This window comes from Aedes albopictus, chromosome 3 (assembly GCF_035046485.1).
Source record: "Aedes albopictus strain Foshan chromosome 3, AalbF5, whole genome shotgun sequence".
In the NCBI taxonomy this organism is placed as follows: Eukaryota; Metazoa; Arthropoda; class Insecta; order Diptera; family Culicidae; genus Aedes; species Aedes albopictus.
The window spans coordinates 138,021,920-138,044,552 of NC_085138.1; the positions used below are offsets into that span (position 1 = coordinate 138,021,920).

At 37.9% G+C, this 22,633-nt stretch overlaps 1 protein-coding gene across 5 annotated transcripts in view; it reads left to right on the forward strand.

Moving 5' to 3' along the window:
* The window catches only part of LOC109408430 (synaptic vesicular amine transporter), a 230,480-nt gene that overhangs the window by 70,859 nt on the left and 136,988 nt on the right, over nucleotides 1-22,633 (forward strand). For all 5 annotated transcript variants that reach the window (XM_062858868.1, XM_062858865.1, XM_062858869.1 and 2 more), the window contains one exon: nucleotides 16,037-16,308. In XM_062858868.1, coding sequence (XP_062714852.1) covers nucleotides 16,062-16,308 — 247 coding nt within the window. In that variant the 5' untranslated portion in view covers nucleotides 16,037-16,061. The remainder of the gene's footprint in view (nucleotides 1-16,036; nucleotides 16,309-22,633) is intronic.

The following is a 22,633-nucleotide window of genomic DNA, read 5'->3' on the forward strand; positions in this document are numbered from 1 at the left end:
CGACTCCGTCAATTTAGTCAAGAAACGAAGTCAATCAAGAAATATTCACAATTACCATCAAAACAACTATACACTATTCAAATGGCATACAAGATGTGTAACACATTGTTCTATAAATGCATCGAAAATGCAAATGTAATTTGGACTAAGATTACATAATTATTAAATCTTATTCATCTGAAAAAAAAAACAGTAACGGCAATCGATTTGAATGTGCAAAAAAGTAAACGCTGTTACGTTTGTAAAGTAGTTGTGACGTATGTAATAAAGTTTTAAGAATTTTCCATGAATTGGAGTATGCAATTCATGGAAAATTCTTTGATTGTTGCATGGAGTGTGTTACGTTTGCATTTAGTCGTATTTTTTGTATCGTATGCCATACTCTGGCTTGTGAAACTGTCCATAAATTTATTGTGCATTAGTAGCGCTTCAAACATTTCAGGAGCGATCCAGTGCAAAACACGCAAGCCGTCCCCTAACACGGACATCAAATTGTAGACGGTCTTGTGTTGTTGCTCGAATCGAGATGCCCCCTTAGGATTAGAAATTCCTAGACCAAAGCAAGCTATGTAAGCAATCAACGCTACTAACTAAAAGGCGAACTGCCAAACAAAATACAATTCTAGGATGACTTATGGATCAAAAACAATTTTGCATGCTTGTGTTTTGTGCATTTGTAATGTTCTATTTTGTTTTCGTATCCAAGTTCCCAGACGTGGGGCCCGATACGGAAAATAAAATGTACATTTATAAGGTTCCAATGTTTTCGTTACAACGCGTTTTCAACGAACAGATTTAGATGAAAGACGCAGAATTTTCAGTTGTCTAAAAATAGTTAGGTCAATAAGATACATTTTCAAAACATCAAGGAGGAATTTCGTTGATCAATAATCTGGCTTGAAATAAAAAATCTGGAAAAATCGATGGTTTCTCTTTTTCTCTTTTTGCCACCTGAAAATCTGGCAGTGCCAGATAAATCTGGCATAATGGCAACCCTGCTCGGAACGGAGTTGTTTTTGTTAAACGGAAAGGATCGGAAGCCGCATCTGCAATCTATTCACTCCAACAGATTGCTCCACGAAGCAAAACCCTTACCTCATAAAATATTATTTTCCTACCTACTTTTTCCTTGATTCCATTCCTAGTTTTACTCCATCAATCCATCCACTCCTGAAAGTTAACAACAGTTTTACCCATTCCTTGCAATATCATTCTCCTGGTCCTTGTTTATCCGTGAATTCTTTCCTGATTTTTTTCCGTGAATCCATTCCTTCCTAAAAGCTTGTAGCTGCCTCTGCCGGGATTCAATAATGGGTATGTTTGCTGCTGATGGTGTACTGCTGTTGCTGGATTGCTGTTGTTGGGTTGCTGTTGCTGGGATGCTGTGCTGGTGCTGTTGGATTGTTGCTACTAATAGGGATTATCATACATCCTGAATTCATGTATAGATGCTTTGGCCATTCAGTAGAGATGGAACTTAACTTGATATGAATTGAATTGAATGTGTTTTGGAAGATTATGCATTTCTATATGAATTAGATTTTGAATTGCCTAATGAATCAGTATTTTGGAATTAGATTTGCTATATTAGTTGATTTGGCTGCGACAAAATTGAGATCGATGATTCGTCGTATGCTATGGATTATGTTTAGTTTTAAGTGGCGGTTCTCTTTTGCTATAGATTACTCTTTTGCTGTTGGTTTTGTGGATGGGTTCTTCTTGAAGTATTTTGAACTCATAATTGACAATGGATGATACTATGGTTTCCAGCGGCAATATCTCTGACAATAACATAATTTGTAAAGCTGTAGTCAACGCCGTGCTGCAAAAGAACAAGCTCAATATTGCCCACATAAACGTGCAAAGTTTGTGTGCGCGCAGATTTAATAAATTTGAGGAGCTTAAAAATATGCTAACGGATTGTAAGATATACATTGCTTGTTTCAAATAAACTTGGCTTAATAGTACAATTAGTGACGCCATGATAAACATTGAGGGTTTTCATCTTATTCGGAATGATCGAAACCGGCATGGGGGAGGAATCTGTATATACTTGCGAAAAGACTTGACTTATCGACTGATCAGGAAATCATTAGTAAACATGAATGGTTCATCTAATGCTACCGAATATATGATTTCAGAAATCTAAGTAGGTAATAATCGTTTACTATTAGCTGTTTATTACAACCCCCCTGAAGTTGACTGCTCTGATTTGCTACAGAATCATATTAATGAATTTTCTTTCAGATATTCCTCTACCTTTTTCGTTGGTGATTTCAATACCGATCTCCTTAAAGAAACTAGAAGATCTAAACTTTTCAACGATGTAGTTGTAAGTATGTCCTTTAAAGTTGTAAACTATGAGCCTACTTTTTCAATTCGGGAAGTTCGTTATTAGACTTGCTGTTAACAAATACACCAGATGAAATACTGAAATTCAGCCAGATTTCAATGCCAGGGATTTCTAAACACGATCTTATTTTTGCATCGTTGAATTTTTCAAAGCTGGATAGACAATCCGGTTACTGGTACCGCGATTACTTCAATTTCGATAATGCATCCCTAATCGATGCCTTTTTCGAAATTGACTGGTACAGTTATTTTTGTATTGATGACCCGAATATTCTTACTGATATGTTGAATAATCATTTTGGTTTACTACATGACCAATTTTCCCATTGAAATTTCGAAAGTTTCGCAAAAATCCCTGGTTTAATCAAAATATTGAAAAAGCGATAATCGAAAGAGATTTAGCATATCGCAATTGGAAGCGGTCGAAAACTGTTGAGAATAAAACTCAATACAAAAGATTGCGAAATAGTGTGAATTCAATGATTTTCAATGCTAAAGCAGCCTACGATCGCCAGAGGTTAAATCTGAATCTCCCTAGTAAACAGCTATGGAATAATGTAAAGAATCTTGGAATTTCTGCGAAAAATTCTTCATCTGTTGTTTATGAGCATTCCGTGAATTCCATCAATGATTACTTTTCATCAAACTTTTCGGCTCTAGGTAATGAAAGAATCCAGTTTTCTTCAAATGATAACGGATTTCGCTTTAGACCAGTGTTTGACTATGAGATAATAAATGCAATATTTAATATCAAATCTAATGCGACTGGCTTTGATGGAATACCCATAAGTTTTCTGAGAATTATAACTTCCTATGCCTTACCTGTTTTTGAACACCTTTTTGACTCAATAATATCTGCTAGTAAATTCCCATCCAATTGGAAACGTACAAAAGTCATTCCAATTTACAAAAAACCCAATGTTAAATCAATTTCGAGTTTACTGTCTACGGTTTCTAAAGTGTTTGAGAAGCTGCTTAAAGGCCAAATCCTGCAATATGTTAATAGAATGAATTTTATTCATCCTTTTCAATCAGGCTTCAGAAGTCAACATAGTACTGAAACTGCTTTGTTGAAAGTACATGATGACATCGCCCAGTCAGTTGACAAAAATGGCGTAACAATTCTATTACACTAGTTTACAACATTTTTGAACTCGGTAAGCTGATGATCATTTTTGGTGTAGAATCATGCCCTGAGTTCGAAAACGTGAATGAAAAAAATTACAGTAGAGCGGAAATTTTTTCGACTTTCCATACAAGGTTGATAATTTGAAATCGATTTTTGTTCTATTTTTAAGCAAAGTCGCTCACTTCAAACATCTCATTCTCCGTAATCAATGCTCCGATTGAGCTGAAATTTTTACTGTAGCTCGCCTACATATTATATGTCAAATAAACGTCGAGAAAGAATTTTTAAGTTGTTTTTTTCTTATTGAAAAAAATACATTTCTCCAAAAATTTTTGGTTATTTTGCTAAAATTTAAGAAGATCGTCCCTAAAACTCGCCAATATCTCTAATATCATTAATCTGACGCAAAACCTGTATTCAGATGATCGAATGGTATTGTATTCAGCTTTTAATTTATGGAAAAAGATTTAAAATTGGTTGAACAAAACTCAATATATTTGAATTTTAGTAAATTACATATTTTGAAAAGTTGCAAAACTCGATATTGAGCTAAAGCTCAAAAACTGTTCTACTTAAAAATTTTTGAAGGTCGGTTTCGAAATCAGCACTAAATTGTGCTTCAAAAATGTTGGTCGTTGACAGAAGTTCACGACTTTCGTTTTATTTTGTAAACTTGTGTTATTAATGGACTTTGCTAAAGCTTTCGACCGTGTGGTTCACAGTAAATTGATCAACAAATTGATTTCTCTGTACAATTCAGGGTACGAAAAAACGGATCACGCCGAAAAACAAACGATTTGTCCTAAGCGGTGCATGTCGATAACAAAGCCGCTCCGCAACAAACGCATGTCAGGCGATGAGAGCAATAAAACAAACATCGCTTGCCGTGCGTGTGCCGATATTCCGGTTTTTCTTCAGAAATTTTCAACCCACATCATCGAATTCATAAGCATTTGGACGAATTAAGACTCTTGCAAACCTCAGAGTCGAGTTTCAGTTGTAAAACAATGAGAAAACCAAGATGTGAATAGAACTAGACAAATATTCCTACCATTTTTGTTGTGAACAAACTCGGGAGCGATTTTGTCATTATCTGCTAACGAAAAAACAAAGCGTTGTTGCCGTGCCTTCTTTGTTGCCTATTTTTCGCTTGCGGTGCCACATTCTGCGTTCACTGGTACAATTTTTCAAATCCTGCTGCAAAACTGATAAGAAATTATTTAGAAAATCGTACTCAAGCTGTGTCCTGTAACGATGAGCTGTCTGATTTCACATCAACCATTTCTGGAGTTCCACAGGGATTGGTCCTGGGACCAGTACTTTTTTCCCTTTTTATAAACGATTTGCCAAGTGTTCTAGAGTTTTGTTCGGTACATCTTTTTGCTGATGATGTCCAAATTTATATTTGTACTGATGGTAGCAGTGATATGTTTACCATTGGTAATTTGATAAACCATGATCTGCGCAATGTCATAAAACGGTCTAAAGAAAATTTACTTCCCATCAATTCAGAAAAAACAAAGGCGATGCTTATTTCTAAGCGCAATGTTCCTCCCCAACCACCTCTAATTTTAATAGATGGTGAAGTAGTGGAATTTGTTGATAATGCTAAAAATGTAGGACTTCTTTTCAAAAATAATTTAGAATGGGATGCCCATATAAATAACCAATGCTCCAAAGTTTATGGGTCTTTGAAAAGATTGAGTTTGATAACCAAGCATTATGACTCTGGAACTAAGTTAAAACTTTTTAAATCTTTGATTTTACCTCACTTTAGGCTCAGGGTTACTTTAAATGCTTGTGTCCGTTATGTGTATAATCTTTCACGGTATGCTCACGTATCACATTTACGAAAAAACTTAATAGGTTGTTCCTTCGTAAATTTTTACAAATACAGATCGTGCGTGACTCTGTTTAGAATAATCAAAACTTCTTCGCCCGCTTATCTCTTGGAAAAGCTCGTGCCACTACGAGGAACACGGACGAAAAGCTTCAGAGTTCCGCAGCATAGTTCTTGTTACTATAGCCAATCGTTTTTTGTTAGGGGTGTTGTACAGCTGGAACAGTTTACCAACTTATTTGAAAGAACTTAATTCTACATCACAATTCAAGAAGGATCTTCTGCAGAATCTGCGGTAATTGGGTATGATTAGCAAAAGAGAACAAATTATAGTTTTAAGAAAATACGTGAATTCCAGATGAAGAACCACATTGTACCATCAAAAAAGATGATTATCTTAAGTTACATGCAATTGAATACCAAATAAATAAATAAAATAAATAAATAAATATCTTGTCAGATATATGCAAAAGTCTGAAAATGAAGCTTCCAAGGGTCTTATAGGGGTTTTTGGCATATATTTCATTAGAACTCTAGTAATGTTATTGAAAAAAAAAATAACAAAAAATACCATATGCAAGCCAACTAGAAGTACGTCGAAGTTCTAAGACCCCGCCAAAACTTTTTAATGTGACAAGAGTTTCACAATGAGCCTGTTCATGGCCTTACACGAAAATTTCTATAATAAAAATATCCCCAGCAAGAAAATATGCTATGCCAAACAACTGTGTCGCTCGAACGAAACTCCAAAATGTAATAAAATCAAAATGCAAGTCAATGTAAAAAACACATCTGTATCGGATAACTATTTCAAAAATGAGTGCATGCTCCTGAGAGTTGCCTTGAAAAATACGACAACTATTTTTACAAATTCGAAATTCTACTCTTTGGACAACAATGACCAGGTGCACCTCTTAGAGATTTATTTGCAAAAGTGCACCGTAAATCAAAACGCCTGAAAGCCCCGGCTATAGATAAATTACATACTACGCTTGTTTTCAGATCAACAACCTAAACTAAGGAATTCTTGGCAGAACTTTAAGAACTCATGTAGATTATAATTTGGGTTTATAATCCTGTATAGGTGCACTCTGCATTGTGATTTACACGCCCCTGTTTGCTTACTTCGTAAAAAATAACTTCAAGAGTAACGAGAACACATTTGCTTAGAAGTGTTTGCCATAAATTATCACATTATAGTGGCGTACACCGATTTCAAACAAACAATCATATCTCACTCTGTTCCAAGATGATATCTTGTTATCCACCATACCCGTTAGAGAACAGAACAAGCTTATTACTACTGCCATCGTGCACCGCCAGCCTATGCCGCGTTCAACCCTATAATTACTTCATTTCAACGACGTAAAGTGTGCAATCTAGCAGAGTGAGATCAAAATTTCTTTTAATGGCTCTGGCGCACGCTGCGCTGTCCAAACAATTCAGCAAGGTACCTATACCTACTGTACCCACACACATGCTGACCGTGAACTTGAGGCTTTACGCTCAATGACTTTAGATAAACACGGTGATTCAATAGTGGGTGATGGTACCTCACATCAACAGCTTAATATAAACAATTATTATAAAACGAGTGTGTTGATTCTAAGCGAAATGCTTTTACGGGAAAATTCCCATGAATGGACCGGGCAAAAAGTGTGTGATGCCTAATTTTCATGAATGAACTTCGCGTACTGACCCGGTATTCACGAGCGTTATTTCCTTGATAATGAACGAATAATTTCATAAGCCAATCGGTTATATCAGTTGGTGATGCAGTCGATCGCATGTGGTTTTCGTTAGAGTACCGTCAACTGAAGATAAATTGATCGCTTCTGTTATTTACTTAGAAAACACTCGAAAAAAATACCAAATAAATTTCTTTCATTTAATTATACGAACTATTGCAAAGATTTAAGTGTTTTAGCTTTTTTAGATATTAACACCTTTCAAATTCGAAATTCGAAACCATTCGTGTAGTATATTGCTGAATTGAACTACTGTATTTTGGTGAACATCAACACTTCAACTGGTAGTGATTTCTACGAAACAATTTCAAATGTCAATTTCAGAATCTAGAATTAAATCCCAAAGGATTTTTTTGCATTAGGTATTAGCAGTATTAATTCAATAGAATATCATAACAAAACTACACAATTCAGTGCCAAAGTCATTGATTTGTCGCCGGTTTACGGTGCGCTTCTTACACTATATAGAACGAACATGTATGGCGTTCTAGCAATACCTTTAACCGGAGGATTTGTTATGATGCACTACTATGCCTTTCATACGGAGTCATACGGTGGTAATGAATTTTGCAAACATCCTCATTTGCGTCAATTAAGATAGTTTTCTTGCTCTCCGTTGCGTTCGAGATAGCAGTGGACCAACGAACCTACATACCTAACCCTCAGGCGGAAGAATTGACAAAGAATGCACTTTCTACGGTTGTCACCTATGAGCAGTAGAGAACCGGCAAACCGCGTTAGACATTCTTCTCATAAATATGAATGCAGTTGGTAGGTATTCATGTATATACCGGGTTGACAGTACACGGAAGAAACCGACTGATAGCAGATGTGTGAAGGTCAACTTTCACCGACTGTATACATTTATAGCAGCACCATTGCATTGTACTCAGACTTGTACTTATTAAATTATTTCTAAGATATTACTGTTTTTTTTAACTCTTGCGTTGCGTGAAAGAAACATCTGCGTAAACATTATAGCATACCGCACTCGCGGAACATAACGAATAGCTGTCAATGAAAAGCCGCCTGGATACCACAGTTTTACGCATTTTTTCATTCATTCTTGTTCTCGCAACTCGTTTTGCGAATATCAGAGGACCTATTTTGCAATGCAAATTTGACAGATTCAATTTCATTCAAACCTGTCTGAAAAATCAATCGGGGCAACTCTTGTAGATTTATATAATCCAATGCATGCTAGTGGGAAAAAATGAATACGTGTCTTTTGAAAATGCGTATGGTGGAATGACGACAAACATTCCGGAAATTGTACATATATAAGGGATCCAGCAAAGCAAAGATAACCGTACACATCGTAGTTGCTACTCCGTGATTGACCAGAACAATCGAAGTTGCACAGAGATCCAATGAATGCTGCTTGTAACTAGCTACACACTCTCAATGTGCATAATTCGAGAGTTCAATATTTTAAAGCCAATAACGGCGCCGGCCACGTCCTTACGGTCATCGGGAAAGGGAAGGAATGTTAGTTCGACAACCGTTGTTACTAGAAACCGTGGAATCCACAGCATCCCCATAGTTGTCTCAGGAAGGAGTATTACACGGAGACAAATAACGTTGGTTTGAAACAAAAATATTCATGTTTATTTGGTAAACTGATAAAATGTTTAAAATCAAAATTTAAATTTTTGAAACTAACACTATTACATATTGATTTCGACAATACCAATTGACGAGCCTCCCGTCCCGCCGTCGAGAACATAAACTCACAAGTTCCAGCTGCAACATCAAACAAGATTTCCTCCTGCAAAAAAGGCAAGGTTCACCAAAAATTTTCACGAAATCCCGTTGTTTTCGGGAGCGTATATTATCTAAAAGATATACACTTGATGTTGGCATTGGAAGTACAACGCGGGAGGTAGTTTTTCCAGGAAAGCAAATGACTTAATAAGGTTAGTGGGAAAACAAATATTTCCATAGGGCCGACCTGCCACAAAAAAAAACAATAATATTTACATTTATTTCTAACATAATCTGTCAGAAGATGCATTTTTGTTTCAAACATTGATTGCATTCGCTTCAAATGTGACGTTCGATTTGCTCCAAACAGTTTTATTTTTGTGGCCTGAACAAATTGACAATTTATTTGAATTTAACTCAAATATTTTTTATTTTAACATAGTTTTTTCTGCGTGTTGTTAGTAGGGTAGGGTAAGGTGTGAATCTTGGAGCCACCTTTGGTAGGTGATATGATCCACTAGTTTGAAAATACACGACACGGTCTTCATCCCAATTATGATTTATTTGGTCGCGATGGTAAGGGTAATGCACATACGTCAACGGTCGTTCTATATTAAACGTGATACCGCATTGATCGTTTACACAACCGTGAAAACCGACTTTCCCGCGAAAGTTATTGCGCGCTTCTGATTTCGCATTCAATATTCGCGTCCCTATCTCCCTACCGAGAAAACCGACCGACTCACGGAAATGGTCCCATGTGTTACCTATGATCGACAGCCGTTGAGGTAATTAAGCCAATTATTTTAAATTTGTTCAATGATAGTTGTGAACTGGCATCACTTTCTTCTAACATGTTATCGCTTCAATATAAGGCATGTACCAGAGCTACAAGATTAATTTACCGATATTACAGCCTCCAGGAGTCCTCATGAAAACGCATTGGCGAAATTATCCCAACTTCTTTTAGTTTGTAAAGAAAAAAAAAACCCGGACTGATCTCACCCAGTTCCATGTCGTCGGATGACCGCAACCACTCCTTAACTCCTTCAATTCTCTGCAATACTGTTTGCTACCATCCTTTTTTATCCGAAAACTGCCACCCGATCGCGATCCCCATCGCAACTGCCCCAAACACGCGTTATTTTTCATTTTACCTTCGAACAATGGATCCTGAAGTGAAACACATTAACATGTATAGTACCGCCAGGCAACAAAACGTGGACCTAATTTTTGTTACACAGCCATAACTCCGGAAAAATTGAACTAAAATTCAGTATTTTTGCATCATTAGAATACTATACTATCCTAAAAATTTGTAGTGAAAGCCAATTGGAATGCCATACAGCTTTCGCTGAGAACCAAACGAATACATTAGTTTCAGATTCTTTACTTCTTCCGGTTCCATTTTGCTTGCTGCCTGGCTATGTGCACCATGTCTTTGTAGCGAGTTCTCTCGGAACCTCGACAAGATGGCAACATTTTGTCTTCGACAAAGTTGTTCGGAACTACAACTACTTCCTGGTGGTGAACTCCACCACCACGTGGAGCTAGTGTGCTGTTAGTTACTTCCGGTACGACTTTGGTATGATTTAGCTAGAAATTCAAGCCAGATGGGAAGGTACAATCTTAAGCACAGTTGTTCTGAACTAACTGTCAGTACTTCCAGGCGATAGCCCAAGCAGTCACGGCAGCGCAGGTAATGGTTACGCAGTAAGTCACAGTGATTTCGGTGCATGTGTTGCTTGAAGGATCGTATACAGTAGACGTTCGCTCGGTGCAAAAGGTTTACCTGCAATGCTTTTTAAGTGCAAGTCCGCTAACTACAACAATTTTTCAGTTATCGCACTGATATCCGTCAAAATCAAATGTCAATAGCAATGCGATGTTTTCGCATGCATTTCTGTTGCAGTACGATGATGTTTTCTGCAGCGATTGACAGTTTTTTTTGACGTCTGTCAATTGGGTTTTTAAATTAAGAAAAATTCAATGATTTTTTATTTTTAAACGAAAGAGCACCTTTTTCTGAGCCGCTATGATTTTTTTCAGATTTTTAGAACTTTATTTTGGTATCTAAAATCAATTTCAAAGAGATTTTTTAAATCACCTTTTGACAGCTGGGCAACTGCTTGACAGCTCCGCTCAGTACAAAATGCGACGAGGGGTGATTCGACAAATCGCTCCCATACAAAATTCAAATTGATTTTTAAATAGGTTCCCGGGCTCCAAAATTGATGAAAATTTGGATTTCGGCTCAGTTTGGCATGCAGATTCAGAATATGGAATTATCTCAACACCACTAAAGAAGCCAATTGTTGCAGTTATTGAATTTGATTCGGTAAATGGAACGTAAACATGTTGCAGTTATCGAACGTCATCTGTAGTTCCTAACTCTATCAACACGTGGCGTGAGTGTACATGGAGTAAAACGGGGCAAAAGTTCGAGTGGGGCACGTTTTTGAGCTCAATTCAAATTGTTTCTTTCGGGTATTCAAAAATTATGAAAATTGATCAATATTTCGAAAAGTTATGATAAAATGTTGATTTTTGATCAAAAAAGTGTAATTTGCGATGGTCCTTCCAACGCATGGAATGGAATTATAATGAAATCGAATTCGATATTTTGTTTTGGGGCGTAACTAGGTATATTTTGAAGATGCTTTAGCATGTATAACGTTTTGCAAACAAGATTTGGAAATCACATTTTACACATAGTGGGGCAAAAGTTCGAATTGTGGGGCAAGAGTTCGAGTAATGTAGTAACTTTAGGTAAAACCCTAAAATTCTGCAAAATGCAGATATTATCTCTAAAATAGATGGAATAAGTGAGAAAATTCGATCAAAGTTGAAAAAAAAATGTTGTTTCATCTGAATTTGGCAGAAAACTACTAATTTTTGGTGTAGTAAGTTTAACCCTGATTTGGGTAAAATCCAAATCGAACTTTAAAGTGTATTTCAGCTCCAACATCAAATATCAATTGGTTTTAGATATTCAGATTACCAAAGTGTCGAAATAGTGTGCTACGGTTAGCGAAATTCCAAAAACACTAGATTCAAACTTTTGCCCTAGCAGTGGGGCAAGAGTTCGAATTAGACACGCACATTCAAAAAGTGTTGTAAATCAAAATTGAAGATATTTGGCGTAATTTTGTTCAGCAAATTTTTAGCTCATGGATGGTAGAACCACCACACGGTATTCATTTATTTTTATCTGCTTCGATTTCTTGAAAAAAGTTGAATTTTCAACTAAGGTCGAACTTTTGCCCCACCTTACGGCGCTAACCACACGTCCATGAAGCCCCTCTGGAAATTCCTCCTCCAAGGATTCCTTTAAAGATTTGTTTGCGAATTCCTCAGTGGAAATTTGTGAAATTTGTGTATGAATTCCTCTAGCTATTTATCCAGCGATTATTTCGAAAACTTCGCTAGGGATTTCTTCATGAATCTCTCGAGTAATTCCATCGGCAATTGCTTAAACCGTTTTCTCGGGAATTCCTTCACGGAAACCGTTCAGAGATTCCTTCACAGATTCCCTACGAAATTTTTACAGGAAGTGCTTCTGGAATCTCTCCAGGATCCCATTCGCTTCATCCTCCAGGGATTCTTTCGGGAATTACTCCGGGACTCTTTCGAAAGCTCCTCCAATGATTTTTGGGAATCCCTTCAAGGATTTTTTCGAAAATCTTTCCAGTTGATAATTATTTGGATTTGTTCGGAAACTCTTTAGGAGATTCCTTTGGAGAACTCCTCCAATGAGTTTCTGAGAATTCCTTCAGGTTCTTTCGATTATTCTTGTGGGACTTCTTTGCTAAGTTTTTCAGAGATTCAAGACTTTTTTCAGGAAGAATTATTCACCAGCCAATCCCTCAGGAGTTCCTTTGAAGATTTCTTTGGGGATTCCTTCGGCGATTTCTTCACGGATTTTTTCAGAGATTCTGAAATTTATCCATGGGTTATTTCGGAAAGTTCTTCAGGGATGCTTTCCGGTTATACTTCTTGATTTTTTAACGAATGCCACTCTACATTCCTTCAAAATTCTTGGCAGCCCTTCTTGTGTTCAGAAACCATTTTTTTTTTCTATTTTTAACCCTCGAGCGATTGCACTGTTGTATTTTGTACATCACGTTGAAAAAATCTCGCTTTTTGTACTCAGCATTATCGTGGTGCTGGTGGGGGTAGCCAAACGCGCGAGTTCCGGAAGTTTTAGCAAAGTTTTTCACTTTTCTCATTATTCTTTACAGGGTGCGCCAGGAAAAAATGCAAAAATTTTAAGGCGCTATAGCACGTTAAATATGGGATATATGTGACTATTTTTTCATGACTGTGTATCACTTAATGTCCATATTCCAGCACTACAAAATTAAAATGAATGTTTTTGATTTTTAACATGTGATAATTTATGCCTGAAAAGTGGGTATTAATAAACTGCGCGCCCAATGGTCATAAAACTAAATGGCTAAAACAGTAAAAAATGTACTGTAAATTCGATGAAAAACCAGACCATACTAATCCAAAGCCATATAGTTTCACGTACTAGATGAAATAAGCACATATTTATGATGATATTGTAGGGAAAATTAACATTTTTGTTTTATCAGATATGAAATTTAGCGACCTGTGCACACGGTGCTCCATTTACCGTTATTATAAAATAAAATATACCATCAAAACCTGAAACGCCATTCTCTTTATTTATCTATCCTACACCTCTGGACAAATTTTTAAAATCATCGTTGGGCGAAATTTTGAGTTACGCCCTTTTAAAGGGCCTAACCTCTAAAAAATCGAGTTTTCTATAGAATAACACCTCATTTCATAACAGAATCATGAGTTAAAGGAATCAATAACAAAACATATCATGTATAATATTGAAATTTGGTAGTATGCATCCATATAAATATCGGTGGAGTGCATTTTCTATCAAAATTAGTCATTACGTCAATATATGGTAGGTGTTCTTGGGGCCTATAGGGCACTGCATGAAATTATCTCCTCGATTTTTCACCGATTGCGCTGAAATTTTGTACAGATCATATGGGACCTAAATGGAATCAAAAAAGTCGACTGGATCGAGAATTTGATGTTTGTCCAATACTAATGAGCATAGGTGACCGCACATTTCCTAGTTACTACTCCGTGATTGACCAGAGCAATCGAAATTGCACAGAGAACCAATGAATGGGGCTTGGTACTAGCACAGTATTCTCAATGTGCACAGTTCGAGAACTCTCAACTATATTAAGGTCAATAACGGCGCCGGCCACGTCCTTACGGTCATCGAGGATAGGAAGGAATGTTAGTAAGACAAACGTTCTTATAGAGACCGAGAATAGCTACAAACGTGGAGTGTCGCAGGAAGGAATTCTTGTTAGTGGGGAAGCGTAACCATTGTCAATCTAGGAATCACCCATGGTTGGTGATACGAACTGACAATGGATCAATATACACAAACCGCCACCCACAATTAATCACTTTTCCACGATAAAACAAAGCACGCGTCTCCATCCCACTAGGGAGCAGAAACTTTTAGTCTATTCCATACAGAAATAAACTGAACGAAATGCTCAATATGGACTGCCATTGCTTACTGTTCGCGGAAAGTAAACAATCTGATGATCACTACACGGCAGGATATTCAAACTGACTTATCACTGCTCGCTTCACTCGGGAAGCAAACAATCTACAAACCACGTCAATGTTCAACTTTTAGAACATCAATGGACGCTCAATGTTAACTCTAAGAACCTCTTTTACTGTACATAAAAACTTGATTAAGAGTAAATGCCGTTACTTGAAGTAACAACGGATCAATCAAAGTGTGCCTCAAATATAATAATTAGACTAAACAGACAAAAATAAATATAACAAAAAAGTCGGTTAATGCACAAATATTATCTCAATTTGTTACAGTAAACAATAGTATGAAACGAGCTCACCCGTTTATGTGCCTCTGTCTATCTCTCCATCGCTGATTGTCCTTGTTTCTCGTACTCGAACGAGGCACAAATTCAAAACTCAGAAGAACCACTGAATGCATCCGTGGTAACGCGTCGAGTTCGAGCCAGAACGATTTTGCTTCTACCGGAGAAGCATGCAGCTGGAACTGAGCAAGAAACAGCTCAGATGATTGAAACATATTACAAAAGATATAACACAATTTTTGTTATTATTATTATAGTTCTACCACAGACAAACAGACGTAACATTTGCGAAATTTTCATCGACCACGCTTTTAACGATCATTTTAAATTTTCATAGTTGTGGCTTTCACAACTAGAGGCGCGCGCATCGTTTTTCTATGTGTTTGACGTTTCACACAAGCGCCTTCTGATGACGATATTGCACAACACAGTGATTCGTGCAACTTTTCTACCAGGTGATGGTAGTGTGAACTGGGCGATGGATTTCCATGAAAATCGTTCAAGGTGTTACGTCTGTTTGTCTGTGGTTCTACTATCTTGGCGCAATGATCTTCACTCGACAAACGAAAGAGCACCTTATAAAGCCACCTCGACTCAGGCTTTCAGTGGGCCTACTCCTGAACATAAACTTCAATGGAAAAAGTTGTAAATGAAATTCCGGAAAAAATCTCAGCTACTTGCAAATGATTATTCGTCAATATTGATATCCAACCAAGAAATGCTTGATCAATTTCGCATGATAATAAGGCTAGTTAACGGCAAACCGAAAACAAACTATTTCATAAAACTAAGTAACGTTCATCAATCTTTCGTAAAATATGGATACTCGTGCGGCAACATTTCATCGGATCACATAATTCTCCGTCGTCACTTTGATTATCAGTCAGTGGGTGTAGAAAGACTTTTCTTAAGCCCAAAAAGGGAGTCATTCCACCTTGGGAAATCATGAGATATGATGCTAAGATATTTCAATTGTTGCTTCTGCCATTTCCGTCACGTGGAAGAGCAGATTTTTCGTTCTTGTGCAATATTTATTAGCTCTTGCCACCACTGACAGACTGACTGACTGACTGTATCCGAGCTACCGATGCGATGCCGAGCACGTTTTATAGTGCTGCCACGAAATAGATGCCATCAAAGATATTATATCTTATACCTACTCGTATATACTCCCTTAGTCCGACCGCTCACTCTCAGGACGAATGAAAATAATCCTCTTTTGATTTCAATCTCTTTCCATGGAATCACCCCGTTCCGGTATGAACGAACTGCGAAACAAAAAAAAATCGCTGCCCCCTTGCCGATGCCTTCCGCTGTCCAAAATACGGAAACACACACACAGTCAACAGGGCTCTCAGTGAGTTGCAATGCAAACAACGGACCCGGGGGGAAACGGCCAAGGACCCACCGCTGCGGCTAATAACAACTACAACAGTAAAACCGCGCCGCCGAAACCGCCGCCACCACGGCTGACGACGCCTCCGCCGCGACCACCGCCGCGATCATGGACAGATGTGAAGGGCAGCATCCTGCGATGGCGTGGTTCGAGGCGCCTGGTGCTCGTCATCGTTGCCATTGCACTGCTGCTCGACAATATGCTGCTGACCGTCGTTGGTAAGTACCTAACGCGGGTGGGGGGAAGTCGGGGTCAGCATTCATCTACACCTGGTAAAAATAATCCCAGAGAACCATTGAACTCCAATGTGTCCATTTAGAGATAAAATACTTACAAAAAAATCATTGGATTCTTTAATACCAATTAAAATTTTACAAGACTGAATTTTGAGAACGATTCTGGCCTCTCAATCGATTCTATAGGTACGATAATTCTAGCCAACGCCAGAAAATCATACCACTACCACGTGCAGTGTCATCAGGCCAATCTGTACGTATCTCACCGTGTGCCAAAAAATGAGTTTTTAGGTATAAAATTTACTTAGCTATAACGGCAAGTGCCCAAAATAGGTATACCCGCCCAAATGGTACAAGACCCCAGTGGTATAATATATGGAAGAATTTCCAAATAATTTATCTGCCCCTACTAAAATTTCAAGGGATGCAGTTTCTCACATCTCAACACATCTTAAGGGTATAATATATGGAAAAATAAAAAGCCACTCAACTACGTAGACTTTTAGGGGGGAGGGGAGTGTAACCAAAGTCTACGCTCCTCTTGACAAAATGTCAAAATTTCAATTTTATAGAGCATTCCATTCCGCAGAGCCGCAGATATATGTTTGGGAAGCATCAGAACCCGACTCCGGATAATCGAGTCCGGCCTGTACCAACTACAGTAGACGTTCGGTCGGTGCAAACGGTTTAACTACAATGCTTTTTAACTGCAAGTCCGGTAAGTGCAACAAATTTGCAGTTATCGCACCGCTATCCGTCAAAACGGTGCGCCAAGTTTAGCCCAAATGAACAATCAAATGAATTTTTCGTTTATTTAACGTCAATTTATGGGTTGTTGACGCCTATCTGACGTTGCAGTTATCGAATTTTGTTCGCTATCTAAAACGTAAACATGGTACAGTTATCGAACGTCTACTGTACTTGTTTCAATATTGGAACTTGAGCTTGAGCTTGAGTTTGATTGACCGCCCGTAGTTGCTACTCCAGTGTCCAGCGACAGTGTCCTGCAACACTCACACAAGGATTGGTTCCTTGGGATATTTATCAGCTTGGAACTAACAGGCATCTTCAGTGTGTGAATAATGAATATTGGTGATTTCGATGTGTGAATTGTTGGTATTTTTAGGTGACAATGGCGCTCGCTACGTCAGGTTGGGAAGAAGAGGGACGTGATTATTATTACAATCCCTTGCCCATTGTAGGCCGTTGAGTCCTCGCGCTTGCACAAGGTCATGCGGATAACGGAGTGTTATTGGGAAATTGGTAAAGGGTTCACGCATTGGTGTGTAGATGCCAAGTGTTAGAAGATAGATTGTGTGAAGATTACTGCGAAGATGGTGCGGTACAATTTATTTTGTTGCTTCCATTATGATATATTTTCGCTGTGCTGTGAAAGTTTGAAGAAAGGGAATCGGGGTTTTCAATCCATTTCTGGCTCTAGCAATGGCTATTAACATACAAATATACATGATATGTATATGTAGAGAAAAGAGAGAAAGTAGTAAAAAGATACAACGTAGGAGGAAAGGGGCGAGCCAGAAATTGAACCCAAGACCTTACACATGCACATACAAGACATCTTCTTCTTCTTTGTGGCTCTACGTCCCCACTGGGACTTGGCCTGCCTCGCTTCAACTTAGTGTTCTTTAAGCACTTCCACAGTTTTTAATTGAAGGGCTTTCTTTGCCTGCCATTGCATGAATTTGTATATAGTGAGGCAAGTACAATGATACACTATGCCTAGGGAATCGAGAAAATTTTCCCGACCGGAACGGGAATCGAATCCGCCGTCTCCGGATTGGCGATCCATAGCCTTAACCACTAGGCTAACTGGAGACCCCCACATACAAGACATACACACTCTTAAAAACTTAGATATTTACACGTGAAGTAAATCATCAACGCACGTAAACATTCGTTAACTGAATGGCAAATTTAACTAAATTTTACATGCATCATGTAAGCTCAAGTGAGTTGCGTAAGACGTCAACCAAGCCATATCACCAGATACGCAGAAACAGTTTCAAAACAATCATAAAAGTTTTCAACTCGGCGAAATAGCCGTGAGGTTGTGTTCGAATCCATGTCGAAATATTACTTTTTTATGATTTGTTTACCGATTTGATTCTAGCGATTGACTTTTGCCGTACATGGAGTTGTAAATTTCTGTCAAACGTGTGCATCAAAATGAACTTAAATTTACATGATTTTATCCTAAGAGTGCATATGAATCAGGTGGTGGATATTGTCTTGATCAAGTTTTCAACAAAAAAGGTTGGATGATACAGGATATTTTTGAGGACTGGGTCCCTTCTCTTGCTGGATAATGCTTCGTCTCATCCAACAACGTTCGATCATACCGACGTGAAGCTGCTTATCTACCTCGCAGTACCACATCTCTAATCAAACTGTTTGATCAGGGCATAATCAGAAACTTCAAGTTGCTCTACATTTGAAAAAAAAACCTACTGACCGATTCTATAGTCATCAGAAAACGACAACGTTTCATTGATTGACTCGTGGAAGAAATTTGACCGCTGGCGACGAGACAACATTTTTGATAATAAGATCAGACAACTGAACTACCAATAGAGCTTCTACGCACTTGTTTTTCACTAGTGCTAACTGGTGGTGAAATATCCAACCAATTGGTGTATTTTTAGATTGTTGTTGACTTCCAGAAAGGTTTGGTCGAAGACGACACGTTTCTATTACAGTCACTATATATACAGTCTGGCGAATAGAAAATCCTAAGAACTGGCAACTGGAGTTGCTAACCAAAAATTCCAGCAGCACTAGAAAAAGTTCAAGCTTTCGACAGACTTTGTGCTTTCTTTATTATCTGTTACGGTTTGGCTTCGCAGTCTTAAGCTGAATGGAAAACACTAGTTTTTGATTATTCCCGACGTTTCGGTCCGTTTGGGACCTTTTTCAAGGATTCAATCTTTAAGGTTTTCTGGTCAACAATAGTTTTGCTAAACTCGAAAAGTCATACGTTTGTTTTGGCGTATGACTTTTCGAGTTTAGCAAAACTATTGTTGACCAGAAAACCTTAAAGATTGAACCCTTGAAAAAGGTCCCAAACGGACCGAAACGTCGGGAATAATCAAAAACTAGTGTTTTCCATTCCCCTTAAGACTGCGAAGCCAAACCGTACCAGTACATAACCTCAGTCGTATCCAGAAAGATTCTTTATTATCTTAACGGATTCAATACTCCCTCATATTCAAGCTCTCTCGAAATGTCAAGTTCAATCGGCTCCGATCGAATTGGTTCCGACAGTTCTATCCGCCAGACTGTATATAGAGACTGCAGTCTCTATCTGCCTCAGATCTCGAGATATAGCAGGTCATAACTTCACATGATCATTAGCGGTACCTAGCGGTAATATTTTCAACTAATTGGGGAATCACCAAACTGCTTTTGATGTTCGAAAGAACTTTGCCGAAAGCAAAACTTTTCTATCTGCTTATGATCCAGTTAAGAATTTTATTCGATTACTTAGTACTATCTAGTGGATTAACAACAAACCCAGATTGCATTTCCTAAAGAATTTTACCACAAACGACACTTTTCTATCTGCATTGACTCCCCAGAAAAAGCAGTTTAACAGTTTACTTGACAACGAATACTACCTAGTGGCAAAATCGTTAACTAATAGCTAAATTATTAGATAGCTCTCGACTTTTTGAACAACTTCACCGAAGACAACCCTTTTCTATCTGCTTTAGATCCCGAGATATAGCAGTTCAAAACTTTACTTAAAGACTGGCACAACCTAGCGGTAAAAAAGATTACTAATGGCTGGATTTCAAGATTGCTTTTGACTTCCTGAAGAACTTTGGCGAAGACGAAGCTCTGCTATCTGCATTGGATACCGAGATAGAGCTGCTACTTGACAACAAGAATCTGCTAGCGGTGAAATCACCAACTAATTGGTGAATCACTAAACTGTTCTTCACCTTCTGAAAAACTTTGCCGTAGACACGATTGTTACAAATAAACTAGATCTGGAGATATCGTTGGTTTCCTGCAATAGGGACACAACTCAAAAATGTGAATTTTCAGAATAAGCGTTGGAAAAATGGGAATCTCGAAACAGCTCCTACTAATTTCACACTTATCATTTGACAAGTGTAAACGAATTTTAATTGCTGAATCATGGAAAGAGACTGAAGGATTATCTGTTTGGGAACGTCCATAAATTACGTCACACTTTGAGGGGGGAGGGGGTTCAGCAAAGTGTAACGACCCATACAAAAATTTCAGAGGTCCGATACATAAACTGTGACATAGGAGGAGGAGGTTTGAAAACGGGCAATTTTTGCGTGACGTAATTTATTGATGTTCCCTTTCATGAATTTTGGAAGACTATTTTTCGATGATTTTTAAACAAAAATGTGTAATTTTGAGTTGTGCCTCTATTGTAGAAAATTGGTAAAAAATGATTTCAACGAATTTTGGAACGGGTCTTTGTGAGATGAAAGTTTACACAGTTTGTCATTACTTGCCAACAAAGTATCAAAACTGACGATATCGCATGTGGTAACTTATGAGTATATTTCTACTGGCGAGTGTACATAGCAACCACATCTGCACAGCGCCTCTATCGACCAAATTGCAAACTAATCAGATGTATGATTGCATTGTGTGGTAGATGTTCCACCAAAACTGGTAAAAATGTCATTTTCTCGATCTTTCGCCAGTAAAAACACTAAGCGATGTTGAAAATCTGACCAGGTAACACCTTAGCATTTAAATAAGCGGTACAACAGACCGTTTTCAGCATTTGAGCTGTTTGCTCTTTGCTAAGCAGTGCGAATGCATTGCTGCCTGGAATAAGCTAAAGTTGTGCTACTTAAATGCTTTCAGCTTTTAATTAGCATTTCTACTGCCTGAGATTATTTCGCTCGGAAGCAATGAAAATGCTTTTTAAACGCTTTGTAATGCTGCAAGCAAAAAGTGTGACATCTGTTATGCATTTGACAACTCATGCTGTTTCGTTTACATGCACACTTCGAAAAACTCATGTAATTTTGTGTCATTTTACTCCGACATATTGCAGCGAGTTAACTGACACAAAATTAAGTTTGATCTTATTTTTACAAGACAGTGATTCAAACTTGTTTGTAATTTTACTACATGTACTTTCTGGCAGTAACATAACCTCAATTCCCCCATTTGTTTATCAGAGCTCTACTCCCTAGGATTTTCTCTGTATAAAAGGCAATAAAGACAATGTATCTTATTTCAATATATTTTATTTAAACACCATCACTTTGAGTATAAAAGCTTAATTACAGCACGCAGTTTTCCACTATCCCAGACTATACACCTGAGCCGAAAGTTGTCTTCCTGCCACACAGCAACATACACTTCTCTATTGTCTCCCGCTGGATCCGTACAAACCGTATCTTCACGCATTGGCACAGCATGCCGCCCCTCGCACGTTTTTTCACTTTAATACTCCACAAATAGATATAAAAATACTTATTACATTACAAAAATGTAACGCGGAAAAACGTTTCCAAAATCACAGCCACGACGTCGTTTGACGTTTTATTGTAAACAAACGCAGCCTGGATGATTTGCGTTATGATTCATGTAAAATTTTGGCACATGAAACTGAAAAATAAATGTAATGTTCCAAAGCTGCTGGCACATGCTTAAAATTATACATACATACATTTATTTGTTCCACATCATTAAGACAAGACATAGGGTAAACAGGTATAATATTCCCCCCTAAGCAGAAATTGCAATATATCTCAAACTGGCGTCTTATTTCATCTATTGTCCACTGCATATCGTTGTTACTAAAGTAAGTGAAGTGTTGCATGCGAACTTTGCCTTTGGAGAGGTGGCTATGAAAGCTTTGAAACGTTTTTCGAAAACGTTCCAAAATTTGCCTTTTCAAAACAAACGGGGCAATACGCCCCATCAAAAGAAAAACGTCCAGCCCCGTGATAAAACTGTCCCAGGGGATAATTCCACCACATGCTTATATTAAGAGGGTCTTTCAACAAGTGTTTAACTGCAAAAAAGTTGCAAAGTAACATAAGCGAACAGAACTAGCTTCGTTTACAATGAAGTCAGCTCACAAGAGGTAAAATATTACGCCAAAAGCCTCGATTTCAGACTTTTTGATATTTTTATTGCTTTTCTGTACCAATCCACTAACGGACCAGCTTGATGGCAATAATTCTCCAATATTTAAGATTTCTAATCGATCACGCATGCGAAAAGCGCTTGAATCGTTAGAAAATGAAGAGGGGCGTTTTGCCCCAGTGGGGCGCATTATACCCTT